The following is a 12,689-nucleotide window of genomic DNA, read 5'->3' as shown; positions in this document are numbered from 1 at the left end:
TCTTCATTTCCATTGTGTATGGCTTTTCTAGGAGAAGGGGTCCTATTGCACTCCCTAAGACCTTCAATACAGTGTTTAGTAGAAGTGGTGAGAGCAGATACTGTTGCTTTGTTCCCAATTTTTTATTATTAAGTTTGATGTTAACTGTAGATTTTTTGTCAGGTGCCTTATAACAGGTTGAAAATATTCCCTTTTATTCCTAGTTTATTGTGATAGCTTTTATCAAGTGTGGATGTTGGGTTTTTTCAAATACTTTTTCTGTATCTATGGAGATGATCATATAGTTTTTCTCTTTTAATCAATTGATATAGTGAATTACAGTGATTGATTTTTAAAATATTTATTATTTATTTGGCTGCATTGGGTCCTAGTTGCAGCGTGCAAGGTCATCTGTTGTGGCACTTGGGCTTTTCCTTGTGGTTCTTGGGCTTCTCTCTAGTTGTGGTGCAGGCTCAGTAGCTGTGGCGTATGGGCTTAGTTGCCCCAAGGCATGTGATATCTTAGTGCCCTGACCAGGAACTGAACTCCCGTCCTCTGTATTGGAAGGCAGATTCTTAACCACTACCCCACCAGGGAAGTCCTACATTGATTGATTTTTGAAACAAGAACTAGCCTAGCATTGCCAGAATAAATCCCACTTGGTTATGACATCTTAGCCTTTTTATATGTTGCCAGATTTGATTTGCTAATAGTTTGTTAAGGTTTTTTTGTTTGTTTGTTTATTTATTGATGTTTCAGGGATTTTAGTCTATAGTTTTCTCATGATGTCCATGTCTGGTTTACATATCTAGATATTGACCTTACCAAATCAGTTGGGAAATGTTTTCTTCTCTCCTATTTTCAAGAAGAGTTTGTATAGAATTGGCTTTTTTTTTTTTCCCTTGCATGTTTGTTAGAATTCATCATTGAAGACGTGTGCCTAGAGTTTTCTTTGTGGAAAGATTTTTAATGACAACATCAATTTATTTAATAGATACAGAGTTATTTGTGCTCTCTATTTCTTCTTGAATGAGCTTTGGTAGTTTGCCTTTCAAGGAATTTGTTGATTTCATTTAAGTTTTCAAATGTATGGGGTAAAGTACTTTGAAATGCATAAAAAATTTAAGATGAATTTGTGGATGGATAACAGAACAAATAGATATGTGATAGGGTAAATATAGTAAAATACTAACTTAAAATCTATACAATGGTGGATATACAGATATTCATTGTAAACTTGTTCAACTTTTCTATATGTTGGAAAATATTCATAATAAAATGTGGGGGGGGGAGGAGAGGAAATATGAAATAGTGGTTTAAGGGCATGATGGTAGAACCAGACTACCTGGGTTTGAATTCTTAAGCATTCCCATCTAAAAAATGGGAATAATAATAGTACCTATTTCATACATTGGTTGAGAGGATTAAATGATGTAACATATACAAGGCACTTAGAACAGTGACTGCCAGATAGTAATTATCTTTTAAGGGTGAGTTATTATCTTTTAAAATAAAGGGAGATTTGGGCTTACCTTGAGAATTTTTTGCCAAAAGAAGGGTCTGCAAGTAGACAGTGGAGGAAAAGGGTTAATGTTGGGGGTGGGATAAGCAGAAGATGGTTGCAGAATTGTCAGCCAGTAACTCCATGAAGGAAAGCAGTGAAATTTGCACATTGTAGTAGCTGGCAGCAGCAATACAGGTGTGCCTGTGCCCATCCATACCTCTTCTTTTATATTCTGAGGGAAGGACATATTGACCTCCTAATGTCTGTTAGATGAACTAAGTAGGTCTGCTTAGACGCTAGGCTTTTAGACATGTGGACAGCCATACACGAGGCACTTTGTGCCCATTTCTACCCCTGCCAGCTGAACTCACCTTCCCCTCAGACATGGGAAAAACTTTTAGCATGGGTTAGGATTCCCCAGCTTAGCTGGCTAGGTAGTTGTGATGGTGGCTATCTGAAGTAGGGTTGAGATCCTGCTCGTTATGCCCCCTGGACGTGGTTGGGAAGCTAACTGGCTCCTATTTGGTGCTGTTAAGAAAACTGAAATCAGCACACATCTAAATCTTTCATGCTTCATGCCAGTTAGTTTTGCATATATATAAAATTATTTCATTTAGCAATGATATGAGATATGTTATAATAGGACCCCATTTTCCAGCTAAGAAATCTGAGGTCACACATCTTACAAGTGGTGAAGCCAGGATTTAAACAACATAATGATTACCAATATTTGAGTGTCTACTGTGTACCAGGTGCTGTTCTAGGTGCTTTACATGTATCAACTCACATGGTTGTCAAAGCAATCAAGAAATAGATACTGTTATTATTATGATCACTATTAAATAGCTTGAGAAAATGAGCTAAGATAAACTGCTGGGTAGTCTGCCTGAGGTCACACACAGTGTGGGATTTGAATCCATGTAGTGTAGCCTCCAAGGCCGGGCTCCAAGTTGTGCTACGCTGCCTCTCCATAAGCTGATTGCAAAGCCTATGCCCTCTCCAGTCTGGCAGGATGCCTTCTAGCAGTATAACTTCACTCAGGCACCAAGTTCCTACCATAATCAATCCTCATCCGCAATAAGTCGTGGAGATAACTGCCTCTTTGATTCAAAGAGTGCATACAATTTACAGCAACCTAAGTGGCTTGGCAGGGAAAATAATGTAAGGTGATACTGGGGACTTGGGGGATTGAGAGTTGGGACAGGACTTTGTTTGCTTTGGACACTGCTATTTTCTGAGCACTCCCCATAGGGCTAGACAGGGAATGGACAGGAAATCCTGGCTCCCACTGTGGCCGAATGAGTAATACTGTCTTTGAAAGCAGGGACATCTCACAAGGGCGTCAGGCACAATCTGAAGTTGAACAAGTGGTTTTTGCTGCTCTAACTTGACAGGTACAGGCAGAGAGACTGTTCTCGTTATGTGAAAGCTGTGAAACCTCATCTATTCTATGGCCACTAAGATCCCTAGCCTCCTACATGCCGAGTGCTGTACTAGGCATTCTCTGCACACATCCCATTTTATCCTCACTCCTGGGAACCCAGAAAGGCTAGATAGCACAGTCCTTATTTTCCAGATAGGAAGTTTGAGGTCCTGGGAGGTGACATAGCTGCTCTCAAATAAAAAATATCTTAACCAGAATGACTGACAACCACATCTTACCTACACAAGGTAGTAAAATTTTTTAACTGAGGCAAAGGTAATAAAAGCTTAAACAGGACCAATAATCGCATTGGGGAGAGAGACTTTGGAAGGTCAGTGAGGTTTAGGAAAAATTGCATTCCCAACGGACTAAGTTCTGAGTCTCTAGGTAGAAGGTATGGAATGCTGAAATCAGAGAGGATGTCAAAGGCAAATTTTCATTAGGCTTGGAGCTAGGATAGAAGGCAGGGACATTTCTACAAATGGCATATGCAGCTTGGGCTGCAGGGAAAGAATGCTTGGGCAAAGCCTTTATGGATAAAATGCTCAGGGTGAAAAGTCTGCTCCTGTAATATGGGGAATGTGGCACCCAGCACACATGTTCCCCAGAAATGAGCCTACCTCAGCCTCTTCAGCAGATCTGGGAGGAGGAGGAAGGGTCCCTACAGTACTGGGGTTGGCTGGCGTGCATGTTCTCTAGCTGCCTCCCCCAGGACAGGGTTGTGGCAGCAGGAGCTTTAGTTCTCAAAGTCATCTCAAGGGCTGCAACGTCCAAGAAGATGCTTTCTATGGTGGAAGAGGCTAGAGGAATGAGCAGGTCTACTGGGAAGAGCAAATAAAAAGATCTTTGCAAGAGCCAGAACAAACAGCAAACATGCTAAACTGGTTTTTAACATGGTTTGGGAGGGGAACAGAGAAAAAGGGTAACTCAGAGTTTCTAGACCACACTGCTGAGGTCCCTGAGTGCTATCTTAGACTCGGCATGGCCCCAGCAGTGCAGAAGGCCTCCTGACAGAAAGGCAGCCCTCTAGGTACATAGTTCTCTGCCCTGCATAGGAGAGTAAAAGGAATCAGCTGGTGGGGGGCAGCGGTGGCACCTGGCCTTGGACAGGCTCCTGACCGATTCACAGTTTTGAAGCCGTCTAGATTACCTGGCTGTTCAGAGCTCCCCAACTTATCAGAATTTTGCTTTGCAGGAATTTCCTGGGGACAAATGGAAACCAATAACAGGAAACAGGAAGACCAGCCAGTCAGGGAGGTAAGTTGACCACTCATGGAGTTGGGTAAGTTAGTACCTCTGAGGTTTCTGTGGAAATTGATAAGGTTTTCTATTTGCTCTGTTTCCTTTGAGGAACCTGGTCTGGTGTCAATACCAAGGGGTTGATGTATAGATGGAATCCAGCCTGCCCCCCAGGCAGCTGGGCTATAGACCAAACTGACTGGTAGCACATTTTGGAATACATCATAGTCAGGAGTGTTGCGGGACATTATGCTTATCAACTCGGAGGCCTGAGGCAAGTGCCCAGGCACAAGGACATGGGGACTAGACCATGCTGAAACATAGATGGGAAGGCATAAACTATGCTTACCTTCCCAGTGGCCGCTGGGTGATTGGAGGGGCCAGAGAGGAGGCAAGGCTGTCCAGCTACTGCTGTGCCTTTGCTTCAGAGTGTTTCTTGTGTTCTGCCACCTCTTTTTATAGGACTCATTGAGAGCTTCAGGTCTACTCATTAAAAATCCAAGGCAGAGCCTGCTAACGATAGGTTAGAATTCCTGAAGAAGGTAGAAGCATTTTTACAAATGGTGTATGTAGCTTGGGCTGGAGGGGAAAGAGTTGCTTGGGCAGAGCCCTTAATAATGCCTTTAATAATTTATACTAATTTAATAATTTAATAAAAGGCAGAGCCCTTAATAATGCCCAGAGTAGAGACTCTGCTCCTGTAATGTGGGGAACATGGCACCTGGCACTCATGCTCCAAAGAGATGAGCCCACCTATCATAGTGATCACGACAAGGAGACAATTACCTCCTCCAGGGTCCTCTCCATCAGCCTGGTTGGAACCCCTTTTTTGTGACGTTTCTCTTCTATCCAGTGATATACTTTTCAGCCAGTTCTTCTCCAGGACAGTATTAGATATTCAACACAACCCCTTTCCTCAAAGAGCTCACAGTCTAGTAAGGGTGCTCGGTCACATCTGACTCTTTGTGACCCTATGGACTGTAGCCCACCAGGCTCCTCTGTCCGAGGGATTCTCCAGGCAAGAATACTGGAGTGGGTTGCCATTTCCTTCTCCAAGGAATCTTCCCAACCCAAGGATCAAACCCACGTCTCCTATATCTCCTGCATTGCAGGCATATTCTTTACCCACTGAGCCATTGGGGAAGCCAAAATTATACTGATTCTTTTACTCAAACTCCACAAATGAAAGACAGGCAGGGAAGATGGCTTTTAGCTGTGCCTCTGTGGGGGCACCTAGGGAGAGGACTAGAATCTGGGTCTCTTGATCTCTGAAAATCCCAGGGTTCTTTCCAGGGCTCCACATTATCCCCTGTGACTTGGTAGTCAGGCAGAAATAATTTTGGTTTTCTTCTGACTCCAAAGTCTGGGAAACCTATCAGTTTTCCAGTTGGCAATGGAAAGAGAGGAAGTCAACATTTATTGATCATCTACTAAGTGTCATTCATTGGGTTGGATCTTCTTATACCCATAATCTCCACATAATCTCCAATTTCCACAACAGTTAATTGTACTACCTATTGTATAGATGAGTTCTAAAGAGGTTATATAACTTAGCTGAGGTCACACAGCTAGTTAAGTGATGGAGCCAGGACTCAGACCCAGGTTGGTCTGGTCCCAGAGTTCATGCTTTTTCCATTATAACTGCTTCAATCAAGATCCCAGAGGAAACCCTTCAAATGGACCCCTCATCATAATATCTCAGGAATCTGAGGCCTGGGTGGGAATACTATGGGATTCTGTGGCTGGTCTTGATTCCTCATTATAGGCTGGCTTGTACCACGTTCTTGGTGAACTTTCACCATGTTCTGCTGGGTCTGCTGAGTTTCCCATATTAGACTGAGACTGTCGAGAAAGGAGACCACCCCTTGGTCATGGATGCCTCCATGCCTAGCACAGTGCCTGACACAGAGAATCTGCTTGAGATATTTTTGTCATTTGCTTACCAAATGAAGAAACAGAGCCTCTTCCACCATTAAATGGGTGAAATGACACAAAAATAATAATGCTGACTTAACATTTCTTGAGCACAGTGCTCGATTCTAGGCGCCATTCAAAGCACTTTGGAAATATTAAATATACCATAACCTTAAGGGGTATATACTATTAATTGGAGAGCCAATTGACAGAAGAAACTGAAGCACACACAGATAAAATCATTTGCGTAATGTCCCACAGCTAGACCCCGGTTGTTGTTTTTCAGTCGCTAAGTCATGTCTGACTTTTTGTCACCCCATGGACTGCAGCACACCAGGCTTTCCTGTCTTTCACTCTCACCCAGAATTTGCTCAAACTCATGTCCATTGACTTGGTGATGCCATCCAACCATCTCATTCTCTGTCTCCCTATTCTCCTCCTGCCTTCAATCTTTCCCAGCTTGAGGGTGTTTTCCAATGTGTTGGCTCTTTGCATCAGGTGGCCAAAGTACTGGAGCTTCAGACCAGGTACTCTAACTTCAGAGACACTATACTATGCTATGGTGCTTCTCCAAAATGGCTCTCTTACTAATCAGCCAGTCAAATAAGAGGATTTTATTTAAAACCTAGTGTGTGTAATGCCTGTTTTGAAGCAAGCAGGGAAATATTAGAGAAAAGCATCAGGAAGCATAATGCCTGCTCATCCCTAGCTTGAGCAAGGAAGACTAATCTATACAAAGTTAAGTAGCAGTAATGATAAATTACCATTTGCAAGACAACCTAGGTGCCACCAGCTAAGTTATACATACTCTGTTTTATCTTCCCCAAAACTCTGTCAGATAGGCATTGTTATAGGGCATTGGTTCTCAAACTTGAGTGTGCATTAGAAACACCTGGAGGACTCGTTAAAAAAAAAAAAACTGGGATAGATGGTAGTTCCCACCCCACCCCCAGGGAGTGTGATTCAGTAGGTATGGAGCATGGCTCAAAATGTGCATTTCTAACAAGCTCCCCAGGTGATGCTGATGCAGCTGGTTCTGGGATCACATTTTGAGAACCATTGACTCAGATAAAGAATCTGAGGTTCAGTGGCGCTAAGTAACTTATTCAAGGTCTCACAGCTATTAAAGGAACAGGCCAGGTCTTCAACTCAAGCCAGTAGCTATAAGGTGAAAAGTGGTTTAAACAAACAAGAAAAGCCTGACACATTATAACAGGCCAATACATGTTAAGTATCACTGTGCCCTATTTAAGTTCATTGGGGGTTAAGAAAACTGAAGGCTGGAGTCTAAAGAAGGAAAGGACCAGACAGGACACTAAGCAGGCTGTATTGCAGGAATAAACCCTGCTGGTTGTTAAGCGTTCTGGCCTTGAAGTCAGTCTGTGTGCTAAGTTGCTTCAGTCTGACTGAAGTTGCCTCGTATCTGACCCTTTGGGACCCTCTGAACTGTAGCCCACCAGGCTCCTCTGTCCATGGGACTTCCCAGGCAAGAATACTGAAGTGGGTTGCCATTTCCTTCTCCAGGGGATCTTCCTGACCCAGGGATTGAACCTGTGTCTCTTATATCTCCTGCATTGGCAGACAGATTCTTTACCTGGGAAGCCCTTTGAAGTCAGTCTGCATGGGTTCAAATCCAGGCGTTCTGTTCTCTAGCTCTGTGAACTTCACACGTGGCTTTCTCTCCATGCCCCCCCCCCCCAACCTTTCACTCCATCCCATTGGTTTCCTTATTTCTGAAATGGGCTAAGAGTACTTACCTTCTATGACTGTTATGTGGATTAATTGAGTTAGTATATGTAAAGCATTTAGGACAAAATATGGCATCATAAACCTTCAGTAAATGTTAGTTGTAAAGAGGAGGAGGATGAGGAGCAGCAGCAGCAACAGTAACAGTAGAGAAGAAGGGTCAAGAGTGAAGTATTGTGCCCGGATAGTTAGGCCTTGAAAACTAGATAGGATGGCAAATATGGAGGCAACTGAAGTTTATTGGTCAGGTAAGTGACATGGTAAATATGGCACTTTAGATAATTTGGAAGCATTTGGAGCCTAGATAGGTTGGAAGGAGACCAGGTTGGGGCAGTGATCCAGACATGAAAGAGTGTGCCCCTGTATTGGGAAGGTAGGATACAATAGAAATAGAGAAGAAGGGACAGATAAATATGTGTGATATTTGGGGGGGGATGTTTATTGTGAAAGCAATATTACAGGAAATTAAAAACAGAATAAAAGGTATCCTAATTCTTACCACCCTAACACCCTGATTGTTTTCATTTCCCTGCCAGTCTTTATCTATAGGTATAGAGGATTGGCAGGGGTCTCATGATAATAATAACTGTGTAGATATAATTTTGTGTGTCCTGCTTCTCTTGTTTCACTAGGCATTTCTTGGTAAACAGTTTTTCCTGTTGCCATAAAGGCTTCCTCAGTAGTTATAAATTTTAATGGCTGCATAATATTTCACCAGCTTAATGTGCTCTAATTTGCTTAATCATTCCCAAATTGGTGGATAATTAGGTTTTTTCCAATTTCTTGCTATTATAAAGTAATGCTGCTGAAAAATTTTGAGCAGCTATAACCTTTTTCTAATTTTGAATTATCTCATTAAAAACAATTATACAGTGTTGCGATTACTAGTTAAAAGAAAATGAACATTCTTATTGTTCTTGATTTATTTCCCAAACTGCTTTCCCTGAAGGTGTTTTACTCTGCCATTAGCAGTATATGAGAATACCAGTTTCCTGTAAAATTTGCCATCATGGAAAATTTTCTAATGAAGTAGGTTTAAATGGTACCTATTTTAATTTTAATTTGCTTACATTTATTATTCTGTTTTGAAAATTTTTCATGTATTTAATATTTGCATTGCTTCCCATGTGAATTGTTAGTCCAGATTATTTGCTCACAAATACATGACAACTTTTGAGAAAAAAAAAAAAGTAGAAAGAACTTAGTGATTGGAACTTGGGAAGAAAGGAGTTAAGCTAAAAAATAATTCTGAGCCCCAGTGACTTGGATAAAATTAATGACATATTGGGGGCAGGTGAGAAGGGGACCTGATTTGGTAGAAATGACAAGTTTGAGTTGGGATATGTTGAATTTAAAGTTAGTGAGGAAGACAGGGAAATGCTTTTGAGCAGGCTTGTTGATCACCTGGCCAACGAAAGTAGGATGAAGAAGAACAGCCAGCAAAGGAGATTGAAGGAGCAGGCGTCTGGAGTGGTAAGAAAAAGAAGTATGCCAGGGCACCATCACAGAAGATAAGGAGAGGACTGCTATTGGCTTTGGCAGTTTGGACTCACAAGTGAGCTTCAAGAAAGCAAACTTAGTAAAATGGTGGGCATAGAAAGGAGAAGGCATGATGGTCTGTAAAGGGAATGCATAGAGAAGAAATGCACACAGCTTTACACATCCTAAATTCACCCGTTTTAAGTGTACAATTCAGTGAATTTTGGTTAATTTGAAAATGGAAGTGTTAGTCACTCAGTTGTGTCCAACTCTTGGGACCCCATGGCTCCTCTGTCCATGGAATTTTCCAAACAAGAATACTAGAGGGTGCAGCCATTCCCTTCTCCAGAAGATGTTCCTGACTCAGGGATCGAACACTATGTAACCATCACCACAATCCAAATTTAGAACATGCCCATCTCCCTAAAAAGATCCCTTTTGCTCATTTCTGAAGTAAAAGTGAAGTGTTAGTCACTCAGTTGTGTCCGACTCTTTGCAACCCCATGGACTGTAGTCCGCCAGGCTCCTCTGTCCATGGAATTCTACAGGCAACAATACTAGAGTGTGTAGCCATTCCCTTCTCCAGAGGATCTTCCTGACCCAGGGATTGAACCCAGGTCTTCTGCATTGCAGGCAGATTTCTTACCATCTGAGCCACCAGGAAAACTCCTTGCTCATTTCTAGTGACTCTCTATTCCCAACCTCAGCCTCAAGCAACCACTAATGATTCCATTTATATGAAATGTAGAGGATAGGCAAATTCATAGAGATACAAAGTAGATTAGTATGTTGGTTGAGCCTGGTTGCTTGACCCTGAGGTTAGAAATAGAGAGTGATTGCTCATTTCTAGTCACTGTCTATTCCCAATCTCAGCATCAAGCAACCACTAATCTACTTTCAGTCTCTATTAATTTGCCTATCTTGTATATTTCATATAAATGGAATCATATAATATATGGGCTTTTGTGTCTGGCTTCTTTCACCTAGCATGCATTAGAAGTTCATCTTTGGTAACAGTAACAGTATTTCCTACTCTATTTTTTTCCAAATATTTCATTGTATGGACATACCACATTTTATTTATCCATTCATTTATTAATGGACATTGGATTGTTTCCACTTTTTAGCTACTGTGAATAATGCTGCCATGACTGTTCACATACAAATTTCTATGTGGACAGCTGTTTTAAATTCTCTTGAGTATTTAGGAGTAGAATTTCTGGGCCATATGATAACTCTGTTACCTTTTTAAGGAACTGCCTGTTTTCCAAAGTAGCTGTACCATTTTACACTTTCAACAACAAAATAGGAGGGTTTCAGTTTCTTTTCATTAATTTTAATGAAATGATTATATGTTACTGTGTGATTTGGAAAATAGTTTAAAATAAGAGTGCTTGAAAAGATATATCTTCATGTGAGAAATATCAATAACTTCAGATAGGCAGATGACACCACCCTTATGGCAGAAAGCTGAGAGGAACTAAAGAGCCTCTTGATGAAGGGGAGAGGAGAGTGAAAAAGCTGGCTTAAAACTCAACATTCAGAAAACTAAGATCATGGCATCCGGTCCCATTACTTCATGGCAAATAGATGGGCAAACAATGGAAACAGTGACAGACTTTATTTTCTTGTGCTCCAACATCACTGCAGATGGTGACTGCAGCCATGAAATTAAAAGACACTTGCTCCTTGGAAGGAAAGTTATGACCAACCTAGAGAGCATATTAAAAAGCAGAGACATTACTTTGCCAACAAAGGTCCATCTAGTCAAACCTATGGTTTTTCCATTAGTCATGTATAGATGTGAGAGTTGGACCATAAAGAAAGCTGATCGCCGAAGAATTGATGCTTTTGAACTGTGGTGTTGGAGAAGACTCTTGAGAGTCCCTTGGACTGCAAGGAGATCAAATCAGTCAATCCTAAAGGAAATCAATCCTAAATATTCATTGGAAGGACTGATTCTGAAGTTGAATCTCCAATACTTTGGCAACCTGATGTGAAGAGCTGACTCATTAGAAAAGACCCTGATGCTGGGGAGGATTGAAGGTAGGAGGAGAAGTGGACAACAAAGGATGAGATGGCTGGATGGCATCACGAACTTAATGAACATGAGTTTGAACAAGCTCCGGGAGTTGGTGATGGACAGGAAGCCTGGCATGCTGCAGTCCATGGGGTCACAAAGAGTTGGACATAACTGAGCGACTGAACTGAACTGAAAAGACATTTATACATTTAAAACTGTCTAAAAAGAAGTTGGCTAAGAAAAGGAAGGTGAGAAATGGGGTGGTAGTTAGAGAGGGAAGAAAGGTTTAAATTAGTGGTTCTCAAAATGTAGTCCTAGGGCTTCCCTGGTGGTCTAGTGGTTAAGAATCTGCCTGCCAACGCAGGGGACATGGGTTCTATCCCTGATCCTGGAGGATCCCACATGCCACAGAGCAACTAAGCCCATGTGCCATAGCTACTGAGCCCATATTCCCTAGAGCCTGTGCCCTGCAACAAGAGAAGCCACTGCAATGAGAAGTCTGCCCAATGCAACTAGAGAGTAGCCCCCCTCACCATAAGTAGAGAAAGCCCTCAGGCAGCAACAAAGACCGAGTGCAGCCAAAAATAAATTAATTAATTAATTAACTAAAAAATGTAGTCCTAGGACCAACACCCTCAGTATCACCTAAGAACTGAAGTAGAAAGGAAAATTATTGGCCCCTACCCAGATCAACTGAATCAGAAACTGGGGCAACATGGCCCAGAGATGTGTGTTTTACAAGCCCTCCAGGCAATTCTGATATAAGCTAAATATGAGAACTTCTGGTTTAAGTGAACTTTTGATCAGGATTTGGGAAATTGGCTTAAGTTTAAAAACAGAAAGGGGAGGTCAATGGAAAGCTCATATTGATGCTGAATATGGAGCTGGCAGATCATAGTTTATGATCTCAAGGAAGATGAGAAGGCCTAGGAAAGGTCAAGGGCAAAGATGACATTTAAAGATAAATTCTGATGGAGCTTCCAATTACCTTCCCCAGACTACACACACATTTTTAACTTTTCTTATGTCACTTCTACCCCACTTCAGTACTCTTGCCTGGAAAATCCCATGGATGGAGGAGCCTGGTAGGCTGCAGTCCATGGGGTCACGAAGAGTTGCACACGACTGAGCGACTTCACTTTCACTTTTCACTTTCATGCATTGGAGAAGGAAATGGCAACCCACTCCAGTGTTCTTGCCTGGAGAATCCCAGGGACGGGGGAGCCTGGTGGGCTGCTGTCTATGGGGTTGCACAGAGTCAGATACAACTGAAGTGACTTAGCAGCAGCAGTAGCAGCATGTCACTTCTATCACAACTAGAATGATGAGTATAGGTGGGAAAATTAAATGTATATTCTTGAGCCACTCTGCCTGGAAGCCTG

The 12,689-nt window shown here is 41.9% G+C and overlaps 1 protein-coding gene across 4 annotated transcripts in view; it reads left to right on the top strand.

Moving 5' to 3' along the window:
• SHROOM4 (shroom family member 4) overlaps nucleotides 1-12,689 on the top strand; it is a 245,463-nt gene that overhangs the window by 205,775 nt on the left and 26,999 nt on the right. For all 4 annotated transcript variants that reach the window (XM_055565531.1, XM_055565530.1, XM_055565532.1 and 1 more), the window contains one exon: nucleotides 4,102-4,163. In XM_055565531.1, coding sequence (XP_055421506.1) covers nucleotides 4,102-4,163 — 62 coding nt within the window. The remainder of the gene's footprint in view (nucleotides 1-4,101; nucleotides 4,164-12,689) is intronic.

This window comes from Bubalus kerabau, chromosome X, assembly GCF_029407905.1.
Source record: "Bubalus kerabau isolate K-KA32 ecotype Philippines breed swamp buffalo chromosome X, PCC_UOA_SB_1v2, whole genome shotgun sequence".
NCBI lineage: Eukaryota > Metazoa > Chordata > Mammalia > Artiodactyla > Bovidae > Bubalus > Bubalus kerabau.
This window is presented reverse-complemented; position numbering and strand designations above follow the sequence as displayed.